The sequence below is a fragment of the Python bivittatus genome, unplaced genomic scaffold, assembly GCF_059951505.1.
Source record: "Python bivittatus isolate LINGU-HERP-01145 unplaced genomic scaffold, Pbiv_v1 ctg000220_np1212, whole genome shotgun sequence".
In the NCBI taxonomy this organism is placed as follows: Eukaryota; Metazoa; Chordata; class Lepidosauria; order Squamata; family Pythonidae; genus Python; species Python bivittatus.
The window spans coordinates 42,852,660-42,872,609 of record NW_028277048.1 but is presented as its reverse complement, the minus strand read 5'-3'; the positions used below and the strand labels follow the sequence as shown (position 1 = coordinate 42,872,609).

Sequence of the window (19,950 nt, the reverse complement as noted above, 5' to 3'; positions counted from 1 at the left end):
GCGTATCTCCAAAATCCCATTAGTAGTAGAAAGAACTGGAAGTTTCATTTGGCAGAAAAAACAGGGAGGGAGTGAAAAAATAAGGAGCAGGGGGTGGGGAAGTGAATGAACATCATTTGTTCATTAACATATCGCATTAAGCACTACCAATCTTGGAATTATTCTTTTTCTACAAACATGTTTTTTCTTAATCAGGTTGACGCATTATATTCAAATGTATTCATTCCAAGAGACATGATGATTCGGGGATGGGGCGAGGAGTCTCTCAGTTTAACTTAGGGAACGAATCAGCCAGTGCAATGTTTTCTCTTTCCTTCCCCATACCTCTTTTGCTGGGCATATGACAGTTACTGCAGAATTATGAAGGTTTTAAATAGAAGAAGCAGCAGTAGAAATTCTGTGATTCTGTTGATACACAGCAGGCAAATTACTACCAAAATAGGAGAAAGGGGCAGACTGCTCAGTAGGTAGATGAGGGGGGTGATAAATAGTTTCCTTATATTTTATTATAGGCCACATTACAGGATGTGTACAGTAAGAACAGACTTGACTGAAATATTTCTCCCAATTAATTAAGTGGAAATACCATCCAAGGCTCATTATGGGCCAGCATGATGTAATGGGTAATACTGGTTTTGAATGAGACTGCTCTCACTGGCTGATTTTAGACCTAATGTGGAAAGAGCTGAAATTAGTCGTTTTAATTTGCCTAAAGAGAGATACCTAGTCCACTGCACAGGAAATCAAGGAACTGGGTGGACATTGTCTTTTTAGAGCTGTCAGGCTCTGAGTGAGTTGATGTTCCAAGTTCTAAGAACATTGGCCAGGCTGAGATGAATCTGGACAGCTGTAGTAGCAGCACAGTAAAAGGTACTGGATTGGGGAACACTGTATTAAACCCTGAAATCTCGACTATGCTGATGGGCTATTGTCATATTATATTTAATAAATATGGAGTTAGAAATTGAATGATCATGATCATGCAGTTTGGTACATAGGGCAGTGAGCTTATAATACAAATCACCCTACTGGAAAACATTGCTTGGACCTCATCAGTTGTTATAATATGATTGACTGGATTGGGGAACACTGTATTAAACCTTGAAATCTTGTAGTCTCTCTTGGACTGAATAATACCATGTGTGTGTTTGTGCCTTTGAGTCAGTTTTTCACTCCTGGTGACTGCCTGAACGAGTCCCTGCAGTTTTCTTGACAAGGTTTTTCAGAAGTGGTTTGCCCTGGCCTTCTTCTTCCTAGGGCTGAGAGAGAGGGACTGGCCCAAGGTCACCCAGCTGGCTTCGTGCCTAGGCAGGATTAGAACTCATGGTCTCCCAATTTCTAGCTGAATGCGTTAACCACTACACCAAAATGGCTCTCAAATAATGCCACAGAGAGAGAGAGAGAATTTAGATTGGGCCTTTTTCAGTGAAAGAGCATGAGAAGATTTGGTTATTATTCAAATCTCATGTATAAATATCTTTCCAATCTTTCTAGTACGAATACACTCTCCTCACTTCTACATTTCTTGTATGCCAATCTGCCCAGTCACTGAGTACTGAGTCATCCCGACAGAATTGCCTTAGTGTAAGGCTAACTGCTAGTTATATTTACGAAATAGCAATAACATTCAAGACATTTAAGTTGAAGAACATCTAAGGTAAAAGAACTTTACTACTTTTATAGAGACATGCTGGTGAATTATGACACTGCTTGTGAGACAGTTTAATTGTGTGTCTGAGCTTACTCTAAATGTCCCTCATGGAGAAATTTCAGCAAAAGACAAAGTGAATTAGGTAATACCTCTCCATGGAAGGAAGGTCTACATACTGCTGGGTAGAGTTTTTCAATTGTTTGGCTGGAAGGGTCTGTTGCAATTCTCCCTTCAACTTTACTCTCACTCTCTTTTAAGTAATTTTAAAGTCATCTCCGCTTCTTACAACCTATTATTATTTATCATTAATGGAAAGAATATGCAAGAGGAAAGAGAAAATATGTATTTGCTTAGCAATCTTGTAATTCAAAATGGATTATACAGAGAGAAAAAGGAGCTGTCTTTGCTGCTATGCAATTAGGGAGAAGAAAAGGGAAGGGAAGGGAGGAATCCCTAGCAATCTCTTGAATTCCAAAAGAGCCCCTTCCTTCCTTCCTCCTTCCCTCCCCCCCCCCCCCATAGCTTGCCTACCTTCCTCTCCACCTGCTTGTTCATCACACGTTTTCCATACAATTCATTAATGATGAATGACTTCTAAAGTCCCATTTCAAACTTCAGGCAGCCTTGGCTGCTACAGTTGTCATCTATACTAAAACACTGGGAAATTTTCCTGGCTCCAGCTGGCTCCTTAGGAACTGGGCCAGGGGCCTCTTCTGCATGTAAACGCATCCAGATATGCTTCTGACACACACATATGCTCCTCGTGGTGGAGGAAGACCAGCAATCTGCAACATGGTGGCTAGCTAGGATTAGAAAGTAACAAAGTTTCCCCTTGTTCTCATTGCTGCATGGTTTCCTGTTAGTTGCAGGAAACGATCTTTTGGGTTTTGATAAGCCATCAAATCAACAGGTCAGCAAGGAAGAATAGCTGGAGGTTCTGGTAGGTTTGTGGAGTTGATAGGAGGTTGACTTCTGTATCTCCCAGTAATTCCTCTACACACCGCTGGTTTCCATTGCTAAAAACATCAGGGACTGCTCCTAACTTCTCCCTCTGCTCCTTAGTTGACTGGTGGAGAAAGCGAATTAAGCTTTTGGTACATGGCAACCGAAGTCAAGGGCCAACTATGCCCTGTAGTTTGCCTCTAAAGAACAGAAAGAATAAGAGATTTTAGGAAACAGGCTGTTCAACTGCAAGCCAGATTTCTGCTCAGTGTCTCCCAGATGGGATGCTCGATGATCATCTCTTTCGCTGCTTTTCTGTTTGTTCAAGCAGCCATGGAGACACCCCAGCTTGGCGTTGCAGGAATATCTAACCATTTCTCCTTATGCTGTTGTAATTTTCTAAATCAGCCCTGTAAAGCTGCTATTTACCCTACGAAAGAAAACTTACCAACTTCATACAAGTATTTTTGTATTTTTTCCAATGAATTACAAAAACCTTAGTAGAATTTATCTCTGGAATATTTTGCCTAAACCTCACATTAAACCCTGGGAGATTAAGAAAATCCATAACAATGTTCCTCAGATTGCATTATACAAATGATGCCTGCAATACAGCGAAGGGCCTAGAGGGAAAAGAGCAGTCATGATCCTGAATTGACAAAGAGGTGTTCTACACAATTATTGTCCTTCATGGAACGGCCCCTTTTTGTGATCCTTAGGATGATAGCTGAGATTCCTATTAGCAGTAGCTCATAGGTTCATTGCAGAGCATCGTTAGGGAAGAGTATCTCCTTTTATTCATCTCCAGAAATTCAGATTGAAAACAGTTGCATTGCACAGTGCTATCCCAAGCTTCCACAGGCATAGCAACAGGCTGTTCTTCAAATGCTACCATCTGACTAATAATCCACAGTAAAGTTTTGTTTTGTTTTGTTTTGTTTTGTGACAATCTTGGAAGATTTGGGACAATTTTTTTTAATGGGGGGGTGGGCACCTGGGTCATTGTTGTGTAATGGTACCTAAGCCATGGAAACTTTACCAAGTTTGCCAAGAGAAAATTAACCAGCAACTCTCCAAAGAACATTTTTATTGCTGCTTGTGTTGCAGCCCGCACACAAGTTAAATACTAAGCCAAAAAATAAGTGTGTGAAAGTATACTATAAGCAATTCAAGATTCACAGAAGTCTGTCCTAGTGGAATTCTTTGCACATTTCTAAGTGCTTAGAATTGGAACCTGTGAGGCTGATAGATTTTGAAGGTTGGTCCCTAAAAGATTGGTTGGTTTTTATATGTAGACTGCTATTACCTTATGTGATGATGCTGGTATTTAATGCTTTTCATTTCAGATAAGTATTTACACATTTTGAGAGCAGGAATCTTAGCTCTTAGCTGAGGTTACAGCTTGGAAATTCATTTCAAATATAGCCGTCTGGGGAGAGACAGAGTGAGCAACAGAATTGTCTTGGGAAAGTATAGTTCCTTTCATCTGATGTAGTTTGGATTGGCTTTCACACCTTTACCACCAATGGGCTGCAAAGACTTTAATAAAATAAAGTCTCACAACATAAGCAGTTGGGCAATCCTGATCGATGACAGAAGGAATGTGTCAGAAGAGTGAGGGAATGTGTTAAATATCTAGCACGGTTTGAAGAGGACAGAATTAACCTGCTTAGAACTCTGTGCAGACTTTTACTGTCTGTTGCTATACAATGAAAATCAACTTTCACTCCTGTTTGATGGGAGTCTTTTCAACAGGAGGAAAACAGGGAGAAATAATCCTACAAACCAAGAATGGGGACATTTTACGCAGTTATACCTCTCCAGTTCCAGAGCATAAAGCCTTCAGTTTTGAGAGTGTCCGTTTTCAGTGCAGCCAACAGAAATGACAGGCCCAATGCCTCAGGTGTCTTGAGGGAGATTTTTGTGACATGGGGTGACACAGCCCTGGCCTAGCCTCCCCATCCCCAGCTCTTCAGCCTTGTTCCATTGATATATGCACAACTGGCATCAAGCCTGACATCATCACATGGCAACCTTGGGCAGTTGCCAAGACCTAGTCACCCAGTTTGTCTTCGACAATGTCCAGGATTTCAGCTGCCTCAGAGACGCCTAGAAAAAAGAAGTGGCCTGCCAACCTGGGTTCTCAGCACGGTCAGTGTCAGGCTCCCAGTGTCAGAATTCCCAAGGCTCAAACTTAGCAGAAATTGCCCAGACAGCCAGCATGGCACAGCTAGATCAGAATCTTTCTTACAGACTAGAATGAAGCTATTTGAAGCAGCTAGTTCTCTGTCAACATGGAGCAAACAATCTTTCTTTCTCCTGCCTTTCCCATGGCTGACTTGCTATTTGGCCCAACGCTTTCAGCCTTGGAGCTAAGAAACTCTTACAGGTTGACATAACCAACCTGTTTCGGTTCTGTGCAACTCTCGCTCCCCAAGTAATCCCCCAACCCACCCAGAAACTGCACAGTCTAGCTTACCCATGGTAGTGTCTTGCTAAAACCTCTAAACCCACCCACCTGCTAAACCCACCCAAAAACCTCTTGGCAAGCATATGTGCAACTTTTTTTCTTAGTCCATTGGTATTATGTGCCGCTATATATCAGTGCTAACATATAGCAATAGTCCATAGTTGGAAAGATAGATAAGACTTAAGTATTTGCCTCTGATTGAATTCCTCATAAAATTTTCAGAGGTGGTTACAACTAGGTTGCTGCCGTAGGCACAAAACAAGCCATGTTCCAAGACAGCTAATTACCTTTCCTTTACCATCATCCAAAGTTGTCCTGACTCTTACATCCTGGATTGTATTCTTGTGGCGCTGTTTCTGGTTCAGACTATGGGAACCGGGTAGCAATAGGTGGAGGAGAGAGACAGTGGAAACCAAATGAACGTACTATGACACTTGCAAAAGTTTTGTGAGAGGGAAAAATGTCACCAAACACAGATGTTACTTAATGCATCGGCCTGTGCTCCATCTGGTCAGTACCTCTGGAAACATGTGATTGTACAAGCTTAGAGAGGACATAGTATTTGGGTCAGGATGTGAACTTCTACATCCTTATGGCCTCTTTTAGCTCAAGGTTCTTTGAACTTTGGCAACGTCTGTGACTGAGCTTGCCTAGGTGAAGAGTAACATGCTTTGCTCCCCTTTCACTGTGGAGTGCTTCTCTCCCCCCGCCCCCACATTCCTTAGTGTTGGGCCTCATAACACATCACCAACCACAGTACTGGCCTCTCACTGTCTCATCATTACCTCAAGCACTTAAATAATTTCAGAATCCATTCAGCCGCTTCTGGTGGAATTGTTCAAAACAAGGAAGGCAGGATGTGCTGTAAAATTCCATCTATTGTAACAGTGATAGGGGTTTGCACTAACAGGCTAGTTTCCAAATCACAGAGCATAGTTTTATATGAAAAACAGTACAAATGCAATAGCTCTTGGTATAAACTTGATCATGTAGTTTTTTCATATATAAATAAACTTACAGAGGGTTATGAAGTACAGCAAATTATATTATCAAAAATTATATGAGACTCTAGGTATGTTGAAACTATTATGATCTGTATTACAAAAGAGAGAAGTAGAAGTGGCTACAGCAGACCATGATGATGACATGCATGCAGTGATATCATGATACAAATGTTGTGATTATGTACTTGCATCCTAATATTTGATTCATGTACATAAGTTACATCTGGATGATGACAGCTCTATTACATCTGTACGGGCACATTTTGTCATTCTCCCCTCCTTAGATGCTAATAGAGTGAGGGTTCTTTAGTACACATTTACAAGGGTTGAATGAAGAGTAATGCCTCTGATAATACAGATGCACTACTGATATGCTAGAAGCCTTGACATGTCCTTCAGCATCTGTTATTTCACTTCAGTTGGCAGGAAGTTGCTGTGAGAAAAGGCTGTGTTGCTATTGTTCATGAAATGGAAACCTTCAGTGAATACTTAAACAGTGTGCCATGATTCAATTTTTGGAAGGTGTCCTTCCAACTGAAATACACCACTGAATGCAGGTTGTTTATGGTGATGTCTGTGTTAATAGGTAAAGACGGTAAACCAGGAAGAGCTGATTTTCTATGATCAAGGACAAAGTGGATGACCTGTGACAGAACCAATGAGTTTCATATGAGATAGGCTGATGAACTGATTAAAGACAATCGGCTGATCACTCAAAGGGAAATTGCTGTCAAGCTTGGCTTTTCACTGGAATGTATGGCTCACTTTATTGATCACATTATTGATCTTCATTATTGTTGTTCGATATCGGAAGGTTTGTACATGATGGGTTCCTTGCATGCTATGGGCAGAGATAATAGTTTTAAGAGTTGAAATTTTGCAGTAATTGTTGTCACACTACAAAAATGAAGGTGAGAAATTTCTTCACAGAATCATGACAGGCAATGAAATGGGCTCATCATTATGACCCATAAATGAAGCAGAATATTTATTTATTTATTTATTTATTTGCTTACTTATTTATTTATTTATTTATCCATTCATCTATCCATCCATCCATCCATCCATCCATCCATCCATCCATCCATCCATTCAAATTTATATATACTGCCCATCTTGCTATACAAGTGACTCTAGGCAGCGTATATATATCCATGGAATATCATCATGAAATTCACCACCGGAAAAAAAAAAAAACACCTCAGTCTTCAACAGGAAAACTCATGGTTTGGGGGATGCAGATGGTGATATTCACATGGATTTTCTTGAACCTATCAACTCAGTCAAAGTTTGCAACAACGGTTAAGCAGAGTTTAGAAGCACAAGAAGGACATTTTGATACAACATGACAATGCTTGGCCTCACATATCATGAGCCACCCAAGAGGCAAATGTGAAATTGGATGGCATCATTTTACCCCATCTGCCATATAGTCCAGACTTGGTGATGCCATCTTTTCCCAAACTTGAAGGAATACTTTTGTGGGCACCTGTTTGACTCAACAAATGTCCACAACAGGTGGAAAATCTTGACCTGGTTGAAGAGACAAAGTGTGGAGGTCTTTCATGACAGCATGAGTTTTAACTTGCCCAATGTTGGCAGAAGTATATAGTAAATGGGGGTGATATATGGAGAAGTAAATACAAGTAACAAAAAGTTCATTTCAAAGATGATTTTCCTAATTCATTTATTAAAATATTCTAATTTAGTTTAAAGTTATAGAGGTAGAGGCATTATTTTTCATTTAACCCTCATATAGTCCCCAAGATTTGCTGGCCAAAGACAGGAAGCAAGAGATACAATGTGTGTTTTTAAAGTGACAAAACTGCAATATGAACTGAGGTGTGTATGAGTATGACTGGTTAGTAGGAGCAAGATGTATGACTTTCTTTCTGGAGAAGGTCAGTTACAAAGAAGTAGTACCATTACAGGAAGACATTGGCCCTCAGATTCACAGAGAACATGTTTTTAGCTACTCTTTTCTATAGTGCTTTAACTAAAATATGCACAAAAATACATTCCTTATACTTAGTTCCTTTTGAAATATCACTGGGCTCTTCTAATTTTCAGTTTTTATATTATCTCCATGCCTTGCTACTGGAATATATGTTTAATTTTAAAGTCATCTTCTGAACTTGGTTCTTTTCCTTGACTGATCCCCTTTGCACTTGGTTTGAAAGAATCAGTATGCTGGTAATTCTCCTGAACTGTGTCACTTTGGGTATGTTCCACCCTTGTGAAGACATGGGCTGTGACTCCCCACGCTGCAAGATTCTCCAGGTAAAACTTGTTTTCTTTATCTCTTTGCCAGTTTGTCAAAGCATAATACAAGAGAGCAGCCTTAGCTTAGTGGGAAGAGGAGCATGTGCCTTGTTTGCAACAGGCTTCAAATTCAATCTCTAACAGCTTTAGCTTTCTTTGGCTGGTGTGGGTCTTCCGGGCGGTGTGGCCATGTTCTGGAAGTTTTGTTTCCTAACGTTTCGCCAGCACCTGTGACCGGCATCTTCAGAGCAGGAGCACAGACAGGAGCAGTTCTCTCTGTGTCCAGGATGATGTGACCCTATCACCCTGTGCCCAGAGAGAACTGCTCCTGTTTGTGCTCCTGCCCTCTGAAGATGCCGGTCACAGGTGCTGGCGAAACGTTAGGAAACAAAACTTCCAGAACACGGCCACACCGCCCGGAAGACCCATACCAGCCATTGTAGGCCAGCCGTGAAAGCCTTCTAGCTTGCTTGCTTGCTTGCTTGCTTTCTTTCTTTCTTTCTTTCTTTCTTTCTTTCTTTCTTTCTTTCTTTCTTTCTTTCTTTCTTTCTTTCTTTCTTTCTAAAAAGGAGCAAATAGGACATGATATCAAGGACTGAGACACTAGCAGTTGCAAATCTGAGTGAGAATGGCTCTGATGGCAAATCTTTTGACCTGGTTTAGGACCTTATATCCCATGTCCTACAATCCATGGATGTAGGCAAGTTCCTGTTAGAGGCAATTCTCTCTGGTCTGTTTGCCATATGAGTAAATGAACCAAGATGAGTTTCTTACTTATCATTTCTTGAGCTATCCATATGCATAGTTTTCATGATATGTATCCAGACAAAGCAGTAAATGCTAAATTTACTGTGGAAACTAGCAGGAATTAGAATTCTCAGAGCCAATCATTTATTTGGGATGGGGGAATCCACCTCAAATCCAAACATTATTTGGGGTGGGGGATCCACTGAGAACTGAAATTTGGATTTTAAAGAGGAAGTAAAACCACCAGTTCCCATTGTTAAAAAAATAGGGGAGTTTTTTTTATACAAAGTGGGGCAAACAATCTGTCAGATGAGGATAATATAGTCTAGTTTGTTCAGATCTTCGCTTCTTACCTAAATAAATCTGGCTGTGATTGGAGACTCATAGCCAGCTTGAAATGGCATTCTTCATTCCCTTTTGGCCCTGGAGGGGAGGACATGTCCAGGCACCTTTTAATATAGCTGTGCACTTTCGTCCCATTTCTGTTCTGGGAATGAAATAATTTCCTTGCTCTTCATTCTTTTACACTTCAGAAATGTGGGCAGTGTTATCTTCAGGAGCAAAAATGAGTGAGATGGAGGATGGCCTTAGAACAGGTTGGGTCAGATCTCTCAGAAAATGAACTGCCACCAACTGAAGTCTCAGATTTTTGTCACATATCCTGCTTCTTTATCTTCCAGAGTTTTGATGATTTTATCTTTGCCTTCTTTGCGGTGGAAATGATAATCAAAATGATTGCCTTGGGGATTTTTGGGAAGAAGTGCTACCTGGGAGACACATGGAATCGTCTGGACTTTTTTATAGTTCTAGCTGGGTAAGTCAGAAATTAATTCTCAAACAAAAAGCAACTTTCTGCTAAGAACAGCTGAGAAATAGATGATTGTGTTCATATTTCTTAGTTATTAAATGGAACTAAACAGGATAAATGTAGAATGTTTTAGCTTAATATTGTGCCTAGCAAAAGCTGTCTAGAGTTTCAGTTGCTTAGTTCTACTTGTTAATGTTTCAAGCTATACCCTGGTAACCTCTCTCTGCCAGGTCCCCTCCAGATGTGTTGAGAATTGCAATTCCCAGAGTGCAACCAGCGGCAGTATTGGCTGAAAGTTCTCAGCACTGCAGTCCTCATACATGCCAAGGAAGATTATGCCATTCAAAGGGCAAAAATGTGGCAGAGGTCTATCATTTGTTTTGCCCCTATTCAGAATTACACGATAGATGTCAGTGAGCACTTCCACTGCATTTGGAGTACTTTCTTTCAGCTACTGAAAGACATTAAAGGCACTATAAATAATCTCATTGGAGATTTATGGAGTGTTTTATAAATCCCAGCCAAGAGGTGCTATGCTATGTTTCTTGTGTGCGAAGTTGGAATTTTCAGGGGCTCCTGCACAAGTGGCCTTGGAGTGCTCCTCTTCTCCTTCCTTTTGACGCAAAAGGTTCAGGAGATACTGATATGGACATGTGGAGGTGGAAGACGGAAGATGAGGTTGTTGTTAGGGTTCACTGGGAAATGAGGAGAATTCTAACTCTGTACCAGGTCAGCTTCCTTCTATGCTATACTCATATCCTTCTCCAGAAGCATTTTCACACCTGCAAAGAGTATTAATGAAAAGGTACTGCTTTTATGTAAATGTTCTGTTCCTTCTGTAATGATCCACATACCCATGGAAAAATAAACTTTGCAGACTGCAGAGGCAGGCGTATTAGGAGACAAAGAGGGTCAGAAGGTTTGGATGTCCAGTTCAGGCCCCACATGTTTGAGAGCAGAAGGATTGGGTGGGGGGTCCATGTTTGTTAGCTTAGGGGCTGCACCAGTCTTTCCATGCCATGTTTAGAACTGCCTTCCAAAAGTGGGTGGACCGGACCCATTCAGAGAAGGGTTTCCGGAGTGAAGGGAATTCTTTAAGGAGCAATAAGGCTTAAAGCTCGTATTTTACTTCTTCAAATGTCCCAAAGCCCCCAAATGCAGAAAACAGACTAGATATTTGGCTTTTCTGCTCAGAGCAGGGCAGGGGGGAGGCACAGAAGGAGTCCTGCTGGACCTTATTTTTTTCATTCCTGGCACAGAGGGTGGGCAGGTCATCCTGGGCCAGAATTTGTAAAAGGTCTCTCTCATTCATGCAATCTGTTGCAATTCATTTGCTACTGCTCCTTTTGGTTGCTGTAGAGGATTTTCCAATGACTTGTGCTCCATGATGTTTACTTGGGAGAGGACATTATTTGGTGATTGAGGACTTGATGTGTTGGATTCCAGATGTGATTCCAAGTAGCAATTGATGGGGGAGGTTTTGCCAGAGACCCCCCAAATCTGTTGCCAGTCAGAGGAGACTATTCATCTTTCTATGTAATGTTTCTAATGGCCGAGCATTAACCTTGAATTTTCTGCAGGAAATCACATGGGGTCAGCCCCATTACATTTCAGGACAGTGCCATTCCCCTTTTTATATCCACAGAGACTGCCTCGTGTATTCCAAGATCTCCAGGAATTTGTATGTAGGGAGTGTCGTCTGTCGGCAACCATTCTCCATTATCCCACCCCCAGTCTAGAGGAGCAAGTGAATATGGATTGTAGGCAAAGGTATGGAAGCAGCAACAGGTTCCCCGAACTCCTCCCTGCCCCCACCGTGCCCCTTGCAAGCAGCAGACAGGCCCTGGAAACGGTGCTCCTTGCCATCTTCTGTGGGCCTCCTGGCTTCCCGTGGCACTCACAGTGTTAACGTTTGCAGACGGCAGCAACCAAGGAAGGCCACTGTGGAGGCTGGCAGCCACAAACCCCGCTTTCCTTTGTTCCCTGCCAGCCTGTGTGCTGCTTTCCATACTGTAAGGCCTCTGCAACTTTGGGCGGACTTAGCTGGCATCCTCCTCAAGCATTTGCTCTGGCTCCAGAAATATGGGTAGTCTCAGTTTCATGCCGATTGTCCAAATGGATGAGGTTTCAGCAAGTTTGTTTAAAGCATGAAGGCTGCATTCCAAAAAGGGGATATTTCAGTCAAAATGTGCGTGATTGCCCTTTTGTTTTGAGGGAACGCGACCAAGTTTTTGCCTTTCATGAAGTGTTTTTTTTCTTCCAGAGGCACCTGGTTTAAATTAAAGGCTCTTTCTAGCACCCGAGAATCTCCTGGCTGAGGTTTCCAACCCATATGAAAAGTTCCTGGCCTTCAGCCAAGAGGGTTAAATTTCCTTGACACATAAAGGGCTTGGAGGCTCTCTCTCTCCACCTTCCTATTCATAAAGAATGCCTCAAGTCTCTTAGACTTCTGCCCCTACTCCCACACACACACCCTCTTGTATATAATTAACTGGAATTTCCTGAAATGGACTAAAGGGTTCTAGAAATAAACCACAATGGCCACATTTTTCAGGTTAGGAAGTCAGCAGCAAAAGCTCACCATGCTTGTAGAAGCAGCCACTGCACTTTTTTAGGGGGATGCTAGGTTCTTGTTCAATCCTCATGATGGTCAGCAGCAGCAGCAGCAGCACTTTGCCTTTCTTTAATTTAAGCTGTAGAGTTCAAAGCAGTGCCCATGTGTGTAGGGGCACAACATCATGGTTGCAAAGATTCCTCCCAAATCCTCAGAGATGGCCTTCTGAGTCCCCTCCAAATTGTGTTTCATGTGGCAGAAGAGGAAAATTGTAAAATGCATGGAGATACAGTAATCGTATTAGCTGTAAAATTGTTTTAATTTAAGCAAAATTTTGGTTTCATATAAATTAAATGTTTCATCACTTTTTAAAATGCCTGGCTTGCCTTTAAACAGCCAATTATGGCCCTTAGCCTCCCAAAGTTGTGCAACATTGCTTTAGAGGAGAAGATTAAGTCCAATGAGACTTGCTTACAGCCAGGTGGACTGATGTGTGGGTGTGGGTGTGAAGAAGTCTCCATTCAAACTTGTAACCATTCTGGTATATGTGGTCTAATAGCGGCTTAGCCAGCTGCATTATTCCAGCTCTCCAACATCTGGAAGCTTTCTCTAGCTTGATGTTGTCCAGAGATATTGAAGTTGTAGCCAGCCTAGCAGAAGTACAACTGGGATTCTGGGACTTGCTGTCTCTACAACCTGAAGGCTACCAGGTTGGAGAAGGCTGATGTATGATCTAAAAATCTGCATTGTGTTTGCTCCTGGCTGCTGGTTTGAGGAAGCCCTTGGCATACAATCCAATCTTAGTTATTTTCACTAGTTGCAAGGAACTTTGGACAGGATTTACTGAGAAGGGGACTACATCAAGGACAAGGCACAATCATAGTTTAACTCCCAATTTATATAGATAATTATAATCATCTAGTTTTTATCAGAGGAGTATCAGAGAAGGGGATCCAGCTGTGATGATGGCAGCAGGGGTGAACCTTGATAGCTGCTTGAGGATGCTTCTTTGTGATCTCCAGCCTGCTGGGGATTCAGAGTTTCACTATAGGACTCAGTTGAACAAACAAAGTCTCAAAGAATTCCTGTTTGGTAAATGTGGATTTTGAGCCAGTTGTATCCAGGTCAGTCTTCTTAGTCAGCCAAGGGTGTCTAGTGATAGCAGATAATCTGATCTTACTTTCCCAATACTCTGGATATTGGCATAAACCACAGTACAGTCAAGTTCAAGTTTAAGATCTGTGATTCTTCTTGCATATGTGTGTAACTCAAATTTAGTTAAATCCTTACGCACTCAAATGTACATTTGACACATGCATAATAGCTGAAGTACCATTCACCTAGAACTGACTGTGAAACTAGGAGTATAAGAAAAAATAAATAAATCGAAATCCCTAAATACATCTGACAATGTCCCTAAATACATCTGACAAATACATCTGTTTATGGGTTTGTGAGGAGAGGGGATCCCACTTTATTTTACAAGGACTTTTTAAAAAGATGATCCCAATGTGATGAACTGTCAGTCCCAGAATATAGAGCTGGCATGGCTGTTGGCTGTTCTACCAACGAATCCAACAAATCAGATGGGCACCAGATTAAGGGCAGCCATATTCTTGTCCCCTCCCATTTTTTTTTTCAGGAGAGGTGGTTCTGCATCTCCACTGGCTAACCCCATCTGTCTCACTCCAGAGAATGATTTATCTAGCTTTTTTGAGGGGGAAAGTTGCCGCATCTTCATCTCTTGATATTAGCTCTTTGAGGTAGTCCAGACAAGAAGCACAACTATCAGTATTAACTCTATCTTTACTGTAAGATTACATTAACAGAATCTTGCAAGACTGAAAATAGTTCTCCCTTTCTTTCCTTTTACTCTCCAGAAAACTAGGGAGGACCCTTCTGAGACACTTCCCACATCCCTTTGCCTTCTGTGGGCTCAGATACCTTTGGCATGACAGTTGTCTAGCCTGCGGCTATTCCTCCTGTCTCCCAAGGTCATTCCCACATACCACTACAGTTGGCTAGGAGATGGACAGGATATGTACTAGCAAATGAGAGTGCATTTTAATGTCCCTTTTAAAAGAAAAATCATCATTTGTTTAGCAGGGCAAACCCTGATCAGAATTTGGGAGGAATTTACTTCTGCTGAGCCCAAACTCAATTAAATGGTAGTCACTATTCAGAGATGATTCTGTATTTCAGGGCCAACATTCACTGGACACAAATAGAATATGTACAATAGAGATATCAATTCAGTCACACATTACCCCCAAGGGCTCAGTTATTACACCATGGTAACTATGAAAATCCTGTTTAACAACCCTGCATTGTCCTTGGGGGAACTCTGAGGAACGTGGAGCAGGGTTTTGTGCATCCTGATTCCTCTCTGGTATCCAGGCTGCATTGCCCTTTTTCTCACCAGCACATTCTGCGAGTCGCGTGCAAAGAAGACAGCATGTAATTCTGAACATGTGTGAAGCTTGCTGAATTGAAACCTAGCCTAGGCTTCCCTCCTAGGCTTTTGCTTGGCCAATTTAGCACAGTCTAATAACATCTGCAGTGCTTTGTTCATGCCAGGCTTTGGGGGCCTATTCAGATGTGTTGAAACCCCCTTCCGAACATGCCTTTCGGAGGCCAGTCTGGACAAGATCTTCCATGAGGTGATCCTTGGTTTACACTGCAGAGGGATTTTAACTTGCAGTAGGAAAGCATATGCCACTTACTAGCCATAGCTGAACATTTCAATGAGGAGCCAGTGGGAGAAGAAGAGAAAGTGTGGTGCTATCTAGATATGCCGGCAGTGGTGGAAAATGAAGTCAGGAGGGATTTGGAACAAGGGAAGAAGGGCTGAAGCTTTCAGAGTTGTCATCATATCACATGGCTTAAGTTGCTTTCCCCAGAAGCTAGAGGCATTTTCTTTCTTTCTTTCTTTCTTTCTTTCTTTCTTTCTTTCTTTCTTTCTTTCTTTCTTTCTTTCTTTCTTTCCTTCCTTCCTTCCTTCCTTCCTTCCTTCCTTCCTTCCTTCCTTCCTTCCTTCCTTCCTTCCTTCCTTCCTTCCTTTTTCTTTTTGGCTTTCTTCTGCTTCAAATTGTTTCGGTATGGAACTGTTTCTTCTTTCTCTATGTTCTTTCTCTCCACTCCAATGTTAAAGCAGAGATACTTAAGGATAATCAGTCTGGAGCATGCACTCATTCATTCTGCTTTTGTTTTAGGCAAAGAGGTTGCAAGAATGTGTATTGTTTCAAAAATTTATAAAAATTATCTAAGCAGAGATATACCAAAGATAGGCAAAGTATTCTTGCAGACACTGATAGATTTAGACATTTTTATTTATTTGTCAAAAGTATATGGCTGCCCATCTCACATGAAGTGACTCTGGGCAGTATACAATAAAACCAGCAATTAAAACATTCTATAGAACCAATTAAAACAGTATATATAGATAAAACCGAAATAAAACAAAGACATTTCCCTTCGGGCCATTTAGCTCCCTACGATGGAATCTATCTATGAAGAGGAGGAGGATGTGAGAGAGCAAATCTCTCAGGAAGGAGGGGTGGCATTCCAGAAGGGGAAAGGAGACAAAAGACAACACAGTCCGCAGGGGGAGCATGGGAAGCGAAAGAGGTTCAGGATAGCCACTCCCTAGAATTTCTCAGGGTATATCCACTAGTTGCAGTAGTATAGATTTAGTCTGGCAAGATTCTGTCTATAAGATGTAAGCAAATAAAGGAACTTTACTCAACTGGACTGTTTCGCCGTTGTTCTTGGGCTGAACCTGACACTCCCTGTCCTACCTAACTTTAATTTAAAAGAAAAAAAATTAGGAAGGTGTGCTTGGAGGTGGTACAGAGCATCCTGTAATGCTAGAGGGATGGATGGGAGGCAATTTCAACCACTTTGCAGGGTGGTACGTGTGGTTTTTGTGATTGGTGATTGCGACCACCATTTCTGGACCCAGTACGCATTCTCAAAATTCCAAATATTTATTTATTCATTAGATATATCCCCATTTTCCTCTAAGAGCTCAAGGCAATGCACATACCACTCCTCCTTTCAATATTTTTTACCCATAACAAACCCCTGAGGTAAACTGGGCTAAGAAAGTGTGAGTGGCCCAAAGTCAATCAATAAGCTTTGATGGGTGAAAGTAGACTGAACTTGGTTCTCTCTGGTCCTAATCCAGCACCTTAACCACCATGCTGGCTGTCATCATTCTAAAATGGTTGCTTGTCACTGGCAGATATTATGGGAGGATAGGCTTTCTGAAGCCACCTATATCATGAAATATTGATGGAGCACTTAACAAATCTGCTCCCTGAATCTGCTGCTTGGTGGGTCATAATGATCATGTCTTTTGAAGGCATACGTGAGCCTGCAAAGAAGACCTTTCTACCAGGGGGCAATCCTGATGTCTGGAGAGTGTCTGGAAAGAGCCTTGAAATGGCCATGCTGAACCTCCGAGAGATAGGGCTACCTCAACATACCGAGGAACATGCTTGGAGGAGCAGAGCCTCTTCAGATTGTTTGGAAAATGCTAATGCTAATTGTCTTATTGGAACTGTACAACATTGCCCTAAGCAATGTTATGCTAGTTACATAACAATAGCTAATGATTGTTCATGCCTTTTTTGGGAAGGCTTCCATACTTCGAGCACATGGGTAGTGTTTCTGTTTTAAAGGTTCCACTACTTTAGAATTTGACCAGCAATTCAGGATTACAGTCACGTAAGCATTTGTTATGAACCTTTTCTCTCTCACCAAATGTCTGCACTATTCCCATTGGGACTCAGTCTAAAGCAATCTAGCTAACAAAGATTAACATTTTCAATATGAAATGAAATATCCTCTTTCCCTCTCCTACTCCCCAAGCTCATTGACTTTCTCCTTTGTTTCATTGCTGAGGAAGACATATGTCCCTTTTTCCTTCATTACCTTATGTAGCTTTCCTTTCTACAGAGAGAGCAGAAAGATGGTGGGAAGGAGAGCCAGTTTGGTCTAGTGGCTAAGGCACCAGGCTAGAATCCAGGAGATCGTGAGTTCTAGTCCCACCTTAGGCATGGAAGCTGGCTGGGTGGCTTTGGGACAGTCACTCTCTCTCAGCCCAACTCACCTCCCAGGGTTGTGAGGAAGGGGTATTAAGTATGTTCGCTGCCTTAAGTTATTTATAAAAATAATAAAGGCAGGAGATTATCTATCTGTCTGTCTGTCTGTCTGTCTATCTATCTATCTATCTATCTATCTATCTATCTATCTATCTATCTATCTATCTTCATTTTTTTTTAGATTTGAAGCAAGAATATTTAATGGGGTGAAGGTGGTAGTAAATTGCTTTAAAAATGGCCTCTAGTAGGTCTGGGTTAGGGGTAGGGCAGTCCTTTGGTGGCCATCCATTATTATTTGTTTGTTTGTTTGTTTATCATATTTGTATAGCTGCCCATTTCATTAAAAAGTGACTTTGGACGGCATGCAACACTCAAATTCATTATGATGTTCTGCTTATCCTTTTAGAGGACATCTGGTTCCTTCTACACAAATCTCCTGGACAAGGGCTTACCTTTACATTTCTCTCTGCTACTTTTGAGGAACCTCAAGATTCACTGTGATTGTATGATGCAGTATTAACACCCGGCCCAAAAGTGTTTTTCTGCCATTTGTCCTTCTGATTACAGTCGGGCTTACTGGAGCTGAAAAGAAGAGTAGCACATTATCAGATCTTTCTAAAACTACAGCTCTGCCTAGAACAGGGCTGGACATAGAAATGATAAGTTTTAATGACTCATGTAATTATGGGTCATTATTTCAGTGGGCATTCTTGAAAATTGATATTGAAGGGGTAATTGAAAGTTAACCAGTGGTTAGGCGACAGACCTTTGTCACCCAAAGAATAATATAATTGAGGCATTTCAGATGTAAGTATCTGAGATATTTAGGACAAATATGCTTGTGTCAGGATACAAAGAATTAAGGAAAGAAAGGTTCATCTTAATTTTGATAGAGTTATGATGCATTCTGATGAAATGCCTCTTTGCAGTGTTAAATGTTGCTTCTCCAACCAATACTGATTTTATGCCTTCTCATGAAGAAAGACATACTCACAGATACTCCCAGTTGTAGAAGAAAGGATATGTTCTGGATAAGTAATTGAATGAAGGCCCAAAGCAGTAATTCCCTTCCAACTAAATTCTGGGGGAGCTAAATATTCATTATTGGAGGATCACATATAAAGACAAATTCGACAAGATACATTAGCAATAATTTGCTGACTATTACCTGTGCAGCACAATCTTTGGTATATCCTAGAGCAGCCATGTGAGGTGATTATCAGCCAGTAATCTGAGTGTTTATGTTACACTTTGGTGCACATGCATACGCTCGCACACAAACGGCAGAATATGCAGAGGAGTTCTTTGGCACACATTTTAATGAAGAAAGTGTGTCCAAAAAAAATAGATCTGAAAAACAGCTGGTATAAAGTTCTGTTGCATTAAAAAGAAATCCAACAATACTAAGAAAATTAACAAAAGAGCCAATCATTAATGCTTAAGAAGCTATGTCTAGTTTTGGAATCACACTGTGTTGCTCTGGCGGTTTCAAACCTCTCAGAATCCAGGATGAAGAAGGTTCTTCAGCAAACCATTGATAAAATGAGTTGCAAGTTCTAATTCTGTACCCACTTACTCTTAAAAAAAAAAACCCTGGATGTTCATTTCTTAAGACAAAGATGAGCAGCTTGTGGCCCTAGAATCTCCTCCAGTTGGGCCATTAAATTTTGTTAGCATCATGATCGTTGAAAATCTGCAGCCAAGGCATTCTAAAGGAGGCCAATTTCTTTCCCTCATTTTGATGAAGATACACCCTGAATCACAATAATGTCACAACTTTATTAATCAGCCAAAGACACCGAAAGGACATCAGTGATGGGCCTTGCAGAGGGGATGCCATGAGCAGGACAGAGACTCAGAGAAGGAGCAGGACATTTCCCGAAGAACATTGGTGCTTGGGAGGCTAATATAATTGGAGTAACCTTCATATGTTTAGGGCTTTCACCATAGGTATTCATACTGTAGACAGTTTAGCATTCCATTCAGTAGGCTCTTTGCTGTTTTCTGCATTAACTGTAGCTATTGGAGCACTCCCAAGGACAACACTGCGTAGAATATATTGCACTATTCCAGTATAAATATTACCAGAGAATGAATAATTGTGGCTGAGGTATCCCTGCCCAGGAATGAATGCAGTTAACATACCAGTCTAAGTTAATGATCGTGTTAGCCCTATAAGGTAGACCAGACTAAGAACAAACACTGTGTAGACCTAAAGCTACTTTTCTTAGAATAGCTGTAGTAACAGAATCTTGCAAGTCTGAATGTGCTTCCCTTCTTCCCTAGTTTATCTTCATATGAATTGGGGGAGTGGGGGAGGCTGTCTGAGTTATTTTCATAAACCACTTTCTTGGTCTGGGTTCAAGCCTTGTTTATCTGATTGTTGCCTTGGTAATGGATCTTCCCT

General features: G+C 41.3%; 1 protein-coding gene across 8 annotated transcripts in view; it reads left to right on the top strand.

Moving 5' to 3' along the window:
- Nucleotides 1-8,205: 8,205 nt before the first annotated feature.
- CACNA1G (calcium voltage-gated channel subunit alpha1 G) overlaps nucleotides 8,206-19,950 on the top strand; it is a 208,070-nt gene continuing 196,325 nt past the window's right edge. For 5 of the 8 annotated variants that reach the window (XM_088138459.1, XM_088138463.1, XM_088138462.1 and 2 more), the window contains exons 1-2: nucleotides 8,206-8,347; nucleotides 9,757-9,890. In XM_088138459.1, the coding sequence (XP_087994585.1) occupies nucleotides 8,255-8,347; nucleotides 9,757-9,890 (227 nt within the window). In that variant the 5' untranslated portion in view covers nucleotides 8,206-8,254. The remainder of the gene's footprint in view (nucleotides 8,348-9,756; nucleotides 9,891-19,950) is intronic. The other 3 variants (XM_088138465.1, XM_088138466.1, XM_088138464.1) reach the window with 1 other exon arrangement.